At 41.4% G+C, this 7,800-nt stretch overlaps 1 protein-coding gene across 1 annotated transcript; it reads right to left on the bottom strand.

Moving 5' to 3' along the window:
- Window positions 1-282: 282 nt before the first annotated feature.
- On the bottom strand, window positions 283-3,593 carry GPX1 (glutathione peroxidase 1). Its single transcript, XM_026673310.2, has 2 exons — window positions 3,325-3,593; window positions 283-1,288 (listed from the first exon to the last, which is right to left on the bottom strand). Exons 1-2 carry the CDS (start codon window positions 3,553-3,555, stop codon window positions 938-940), a joined length of 582 nt encoding a protein of 193 aa, XP_026529095.2. The 5' UTR covers window positions 3,556-3,593; the 3' UTR covers window positions 283-937.
- Window positions 3,594-7,800: the final 4,207 nt, after the last annotated feature.

The raw sequence follows: 7,800 nt of genomic DNA, 5'->3' as shown, positions 1-7,800 counted from the left end.
GGGGCTACTTCTCTGGAGCTCTCTACCCAGTGGCACAGTACCTTATAAAAGGCTAGGAGGGAGAAGCTACCAAAACCACTTTGTCTCCCAGGCTTTTAACTTCAGACTAATGTTTTATAGAGTCCCTCTTGACAGATGTTGCTTGTTATTCTTCCTCAATGTTAACTGATATTTATACTGTTATATGACTGTCTGGAATTTCAAGATTGAACTGGCTACAAAATTTATAAAACATAAATCAGACTGAAATAGAGTTTGTAAGCACTCAGGGACACTGAATAGTTAATGTAATTTCAAGATTTTATTGGTGCATAGTAGCATTGAAAGCACTGGTTCCAAACTGTTCTACTTGCTGTAATTTACAACTTAACATGCAAAATTTTAAAGGTACATCAGGTGCTTACCAAGTATTTAGAAAAGCACCATCATAAATAAAATTTTGATGGAGTGTAGAATCTTGCCAGAAGAACAGTTAGTGAACTACAGCAAAACAAGAAATGCAGAAAAGTGCACATTTAAGACTACAAGACATTGTAGAAATCTTTCTAAATACACTTCAGTACTATTCCCTTACATTTGAATGATTTGCAGACTTGTTAAAAATACAGATTTTGTCTCTGCTATATCAGAGGTCAATGACACCCGTAATATGCATGAACTTCAGACCAATGACTGTCCTAAGTAATCCTTAAGCCTTTTAAAGAAGAGTTATGGGTTTAGTTTATATCACAGCAGCTTAGTACATTCTTGTATTTCAGAAAAGCTTTGCTGCTACAATGTATAAGCAGCTATCTTGTGAATTTTCTAGATTTATGAATTTAGTTTAACATGGACAGATACAGTTAAACTTACATTATGGGGAACATTATATACTTTTAAAAAGTTAGACCAAAGCAGAGATGTAGGGAAGTTTTATCATGGTTTTATCTGGTCCAATCTAGATGGTTTGCTGAAGCAGCTTTTCAATGTCATCTTGCATCTTGATAGTTTCAAATCTTCTGCTGTAACGTTTGAAAGGCACCCCATCACGACCAATGAGAAACTTTTCAAAATTCCATGCGATGTCACTGCGGCACACAGGAGACCAAATTATGCACTTTGGATCGGTCATCAGAGACACAGGATCATCATGTGGGACAGGCAATGATTCTTTCAGGAACTTGAAAAGAGGATGAGCATTTTCCCCATTGACTTCACACTTCTCAAACACAGGGAAATTTGGCTCATATCCATTGCCTGGACGGACATATTTCAGGGAATTTAGGATCTCTTCATTAGCGGCATTTTCCTGTAATAAGGAAGAAAGGCATATGATTTACATCCAGACATGATCACTATAGCATTAGCAGAGCTGCAGACTAATGTTTTGCAATGGTCACCCTTTTCTTCTGTGCAGAAAGTATCAATTACCTCAACCTAAAGGTGCTTTTTTCAAAGTTTTATCTATTGTGGTAATTACACAGCTTCTGAGATGAAGTGCTGCACAGAAACAATATTTCAGTTAGTGATTCTGCCTAATGCAATAAAACAGGTGTGTCAAACTCATGTCATAGCGGCATGGTGATGTATTGGGAGTTTTTTCCCCTTCCCTAAATCAGGCATGGGCATGGCCAGCATGTGACACATCTGGCCGGCGGGCTGGGAGTTTGATAGCCGTGCAATAGAACTACCAAGTACTTACTCTTATACTCCACACCTATTGAAAAACTATCAAGCCAAGTAATTTGCTCAGCGATACAAGTCAAGTGATGTTGCCAAGTACTAACTTCATTAACACATTACTTTCCTCTATCCTTTCTATCTGCATCTCTCTCCTATTCATGTACATCTTGGATCCTATTTTTGCAGAGTAGTGGTTTTTTTGCTAAAAATCCTCCTACATGCTCTTTAGTGCAGCTACAAGAAGCCTTTATTGAGAATTTTCACAGGCAAGTTGCAGAAACTAGTACAATTTGAAATAATTTAAGTGAATGTCTGATTCCCCAATCCACATATTCTGAACAGTGACAATTGTGAAGGTGAAGCATATATGTTAATTCCTGGTTAGGCTACTCTTCACTATACCCATCTCATTCCAGTCCAAAAAAAGACCTTGCATATATCAAACCTAGATGTTAGGAGTCTAAAGTTACATTAAATGTTAACTCATAGAAAAACTAATTTGCAAATAGATTTTCCTTTCTCTTCTAATTCAAGTAATTGGTAATTTGTATAAATCTCATTACCCAAGACCAACACACAGAAGGCTAAATTCTGCAAACCATTTTTCCCTAGAGAATTTGTACAATGGGGAAAATGGGAACGTTGTAAAGATGACTAGACCCCCCCACACTGCATAACTTCAGAGTAATTATCCTACACTATATTGTATTGGAAAGCTGATAAGTCTTGCTTTCAAATGTGACATACTGTATAGGGAAAGCAAGGCAATTGTGCAAGAGTCATTGCACTGTGTCTTTTGGGATTGCAAAACGGTTCAAGGCACCCACTCAGAATTGTTGCGCATTATTTCCTGTTCGGACTTCAGTTCAATGCATCAGAGAAAAATAGTGACGCACACCCTTCCCCACCATACAACTCCCATGCCATGAGAGGACCTTTTTAAGAACGAGCCTTTCCCATAGAAGCTAAGGCAGTGGAGCCCCCAATTTCGATATCTGCCTTCATTTCGCTAAATTTACTGGTGGGTTTAGTTATTTCTATCCGAGGGTTTTGATTACCCTCAGCCGGTCAGAACTTTCGGGAAACACGGAAGTAATTTAAAAAAAAAAAACACAGCGTCAAACTGCTAGAGCGTGCTTTTCTAATACCCCCAAACAGACCAGTCTTGTTTCTAGCTAGGAATGTTTTAAAGAGCTCACACTCCCGCTCCTAAAGCACAAGCCAGAGGATTGCGACCATTCACATACAACTTTCCTCCCGCTCTAACTTTCAAAGACTGCTCTCCCCAGTGAAGGTCTATTGATATTCTCAGTCACCTCCAAGGCCACGGTTGTCCCAAAGTTGTGCTTTCTTCTTTCTCAAGAAGCAACTGGACTTTCTGGTTTTTCTTTGAAGGCCTTTCGCTTCTCATTCAAGAAGTTTCTTCAGCTCTCATCCAAGCAGCTTCTTTTCAGAGTTGAAGAAGCTTCTTGGACGAGAAGTGAAAGGTCTTCAAAGAAAAACCGGAAAGTCCAGTTGCCTCTTGAGAAAGAAAAAAAAGCACCTTTGAGACTCCACAGGGAAGGAGTGCCGGTCGCTCCAGGCAGCCTTTTTTTAAAAAAAAAAATCAACAGCCGAACGAGGTGTTCTCCCGCCAAGGCTCGTCGCCTGCAGATACCTTACCTGGTGACCAAACTGGTTAGAGGGGAAAGCGAGGACGATGAGCCCTTGAGAGCCGAAACGCCGCTGCAGTTCATGGAACTGAGTGAAGTCCCGGCTCGTTGTGCCTCAGAGCGAGGCCACGTTGGAAATCAGCAACACTTTTCCCCGCAGCGAGCCCAGATCGATGGGCTCCGAAGACCCCAGCTTGAGCGCCTTAAAGCCAGCCAGACTGTACCTCGAGACACCAGCCATCGCAACGGCACAACAACACCTGCAAGAAATGCGCGGGCAATGCGCGACTTTGCCTCGTTTAAGAGCCCCAGCTAACAACCCCGCCCACCGAACCATTGGGCTTGCACGGCTCCACCCTGCTCCTTTGTCCTAATTCGAAGCGGCTGCAGCCACCTTAAACTGCCCCTTACGCTACGAGAGCTCTGGGCAGGCGCGATTCCCATTATTTGAAGAGAGATTGGTGGATGGAGCTGTTTGCGTTCTTGCGGTTGGCGGTGTTTTGGTTTAAATTAATTAAAACATTGAAAGAGGGCTAGTCTAAATTTTGATAAAGGAAACGGCCATTTTACTACTTGCGAAGCGAGATCATATGGTAAATACTTTCCCAGCCCCTTTCTGTCGTAAAAAGATAAGAAAAAAGGGCCAAGGATAGTCACGTAGCCTGAAAACTCTTGGGTCAAGTGCCAACTTCTCTGCTCTCCTGCAAGGAAAGGAAAGATCGTTGTGGAGAAGAATGAAACCCAAGATCGATTAGCAAATCTTAGCAGGAGATCACACAGGAATCTGAAAGCGATGCTAAGGAACTTTCACTAGTTGCTAATTTGCTTCCAGGGACAATCCAACCGCTGCCGATTTTACCCCTAAAGCCGTAAATATTTGTGGGGCAGAGGCTGGAAGGATTCAGGTTTCCAGAGTCAAAAAATGCAGAAATATTTAAAACGCACCTTACTTTTTGGGGGTTACGGTTTGCCTTTATGACATACCTGGCCAATACAAGGGGACTTGCTATGTATGGGCTTTGATAATGTGGAGGTCAGAAACTTTGTAAACGTGTTTGCTCAGACTTTTTGCTTTCTGAGTTTGTAAATTGCAATACACGCTGTATCTTAACTGTGGTGTATGAAGAAACCATATTTGACTGGATTCACTGTAGTTAGTAGTTAGGCTGTTTGTTGTGAGTATACAATTGAAGGAGGAAGTACTGGGCATGGCACCCTGAACGCTTAAGAAGAAAGGAAGAATACTGTATATATTTAAGAAGCATAAACTACAGTGGCTTAGGATAATGTGCTAAACCAAACACCACATTGTCTCAATGCAGCATGAATCCCTCTTTTATCACAACCCATCTTTCTGGTTGTATTTTATAGCCTTTTATAATGTTTATTATTGCATTCTATTCTATTATTTTTAAGATATGTTTGTTACATTAAGTATATTGAGTCCTGATACCACTGTAAAGTGATGTATACATCTCCACATAAATAAAAATATGTAAAGGTTTTGTGGAACAACTATCAGCCACTTCATCTTTCACAGTCACTCAGTTTAATTCACTCTGGGTTATGCCCCATCTTCTCATGTTTTGGATTCAAACAGACATATCAGACCAAACCTTACCATTCTTTTTCTGGCAATAGTTGCACTGCTTTAAGAAAGCTACAGGTTGACAACATGTTAATTGGCCATGGTGGCTACTGTCAATGGGGTTGTGTCAGAACTGCCATCCTTCACTCACTAAGCTTTGCTAGATGCCAGTCTGCCATAAGTCATGGGGTGAGGAAGCCATGGGAAGATGGGGAAAGGGATCTTCATGTTGTCCCGAGACGTCCCGAGGTCCTGGGAATGGAATCCAATGCCTATCCATCTGCCCAACCATTGTAGGGACAGTTAGGAAAACATCATTTTTGAATATGACTGGACAATATGACTGTTCATACTCTAGAAGAGTTCTCCCTCCTCTACTCGTTGTAGAATACCTTATGCCACCAGACTTGAAATTCTAGAACTAGAAAACCTTGAATTACACCGTCTTCGGTCTGATTTAAGCATGGTATATAAAATCATACATTGCAATGTCCTACCTGTCAATGAATACTTCAGCTTCAACCATAACAACACAAGAGCACACAATAGATACAAACTCAATGTTAACCGCACCAAACTTGATTGCAGGAAATACGACTTCAGCAATAGAGTGGTCAATGTCTGGAATACTCTACCCGACTCTGTAGTTTCTTCCCCAAACCACAAAAACTTTAATCTTAGACTGTCTACTATTGACCTCACCCCTTTCCTAAGAGGTCTGTAGGGGCGTGCATAAGCGCACCAACGTGCCTACCGTCCCTGTCCTATTGTTTCTCTTATTCTTCTTTTATTTTTCTTATATGTACCCATTTCATGTATTCACAACTATGTATACACTTATACTTATTATCTTGTAAACAATTGGCAAATCAAATAAATAAATAAATAACTGGGAGATAACGTGTGTGTGTGTGTGTGTGTGTGTGTGTAACAGAAATGGGAAACTTAACTAGGGAATATTCACAGGCAAACTTAGATCTGGATTTGCTCCTGTAACCACTTAAGATAACCTTTTCACTGCAGGTTGTGTGCTATCTGAAGAAGCTGATTGGTGACTTGGGATCCTCCTGGAATTGTGGCTCCTACTTGAAGATGAGGCAGAGATTGTGACTGGGAGGCCTGCATCTGTCTTCAGCTAACATACCAGTTATGGCCCTGCTTGGACAACAAAATCAGGGCAGTGTTAACCGATGAACACTACATGATAGGACTAATGCAGTGTGTTTTATATGGATTTGCTTTTGAAGGTGACTAGGATGCTGCAGTTGGTCAGAGTGCAGACAGACCTATAATAGTAGAGCTACTAGTAGTACTACTCTACTAATGGAGTTACTATCATGTTATGTTTACTGCACTGATTTACCAGTAGCTTCTGAGCCCAATTCAAAATGCTGGCCATTACCTACAAAAACTGGTCTGCTGTGATGCTGGGTTACATCAGGAGCTGCCTCCTCTAATTGGAATCTCTCCATCGGTCTAGCAATTGAGAACAGGGTGAGTGGAAGGTCCCATGTGAAATAGGAGGGGTGTGGACCAGAAGTCAGGCCTTTTCTGTTGCTGAATTGTGGACCATGCTTTCCCAAGAGCACCAGTCTTCAAAGTGCGATATGGGGACTCGTGGGGGTGGGGTTTCCTTGAGACCCTGTTACGGGATCTGCAAAGTCACATTTTAAAAATTCTCATTTTTAAATTCTAATGCATAAACATGGATATAGCTCACATAAATCGAATCTCTTTGGGGTTCTCAGTCATTTTTATGAATATAAAGGGCTAAATTGTTACTCTAGAGCAGAGTTCCCTGACCTTCCCAGCTTTGTGGACCAGCCAGGAAGGGGGGAGACTGGATGGTTCTGTGCAAATGATGGGCAAGGGTGCGCACACATAGCTCGATTTGTGTGAGCATGCAAGTGGGGATGCATGTGCAGGCATGCACACCCTGCCTTTTTGCAGCCTAGTTCGGAAGGGCTGAAAGTGAGCCGCGGCCCAGGGGTTGGGGACTCCTGGCGTAGAGGAACTCATGTACTGCCAGGAAGGTATTTAAGACTGTTACTTAAGCAACCATCTTGCTTTTCTTATGTAAATACCTTGTTTTTAAATGGTATTGCATGCTGCTCTGCTTCTCAGAAAATGGCTGCTCTTTAGAACTATTGCACGATAAATATATTGATAAATGAATAGGCTGTCCCATCAACTCCTGCATGATGGAACAGCCTAATACGCCCGAAGTTGTAGGAGAAGGAGTGGCAGAACCTGGAGGCAGAGTTAAAAGAGAGATCAGCCTTGAATCCCTATGTAGTCACAAGCAGATTAAGTTCAATCCTTCCTGTTGACCCTTATATAACTCCAAGCCGGTGCTATTAAAGTTAAGATTCTTGTACATAGGCTTTTAAGCAATAAATCCCTTTAATTGGATCTTCATGTATGGACCTGCTCTTTTGCCTCTGACAGACGTGGAATCCTGCAGGTTGAGCTCAGTTCCTTCTAATTACATTCTGGTGGGATGTTTTTCCAACTTCCAAGTCTAATGTATGAGAGTGGGGCTTTTTAATGGGTGATCTGTTGAAATATTAAGGCCATCCAACCTGGATTCCCTTATGGATAATAGTTCACTGTATAATAACATTTGTTAGAAAAAGAGGCAGATTGGAAGAAGTTTCTCAGCAAGGCCATAACTAACATAAATGTACTTCCTTTAACAAGTTTTGGGAGTTTCCCATTATTGTGTTAGTGTAGGGTTGGGTAACTTTTTTTTTCCTGCTAAGGCCTCTTAATTTGAGGAACCCTTGAAAGTTGCAGTTGTAGGGGTGGGGAAGGAGAGAATGCAAAGTGGGCAGGTCCATTTCATATATAAATAGGAGAGACTGGAATGTTCCACTTTGTCCTACACCATTGCAGGAT

This window comes from Notechis scutatus, chromosome 2 (genome assembly GCF_049901735.1).
Source record: "Notechis scutatus isolate UNSWTSFEM ecotype Mainland chromosome 2, rNotScu1.2, whole genome shotgun sequence".
Taxonomy (NCBI): Eukaryota; Metazoa; Chordata; class Lepidosauria; order Squamata; family Elapidae; genus Notechis; species Notechis scutatus.
This window is presented reverse-complemented; position numbering and strand designations above follow the sequence as displayed.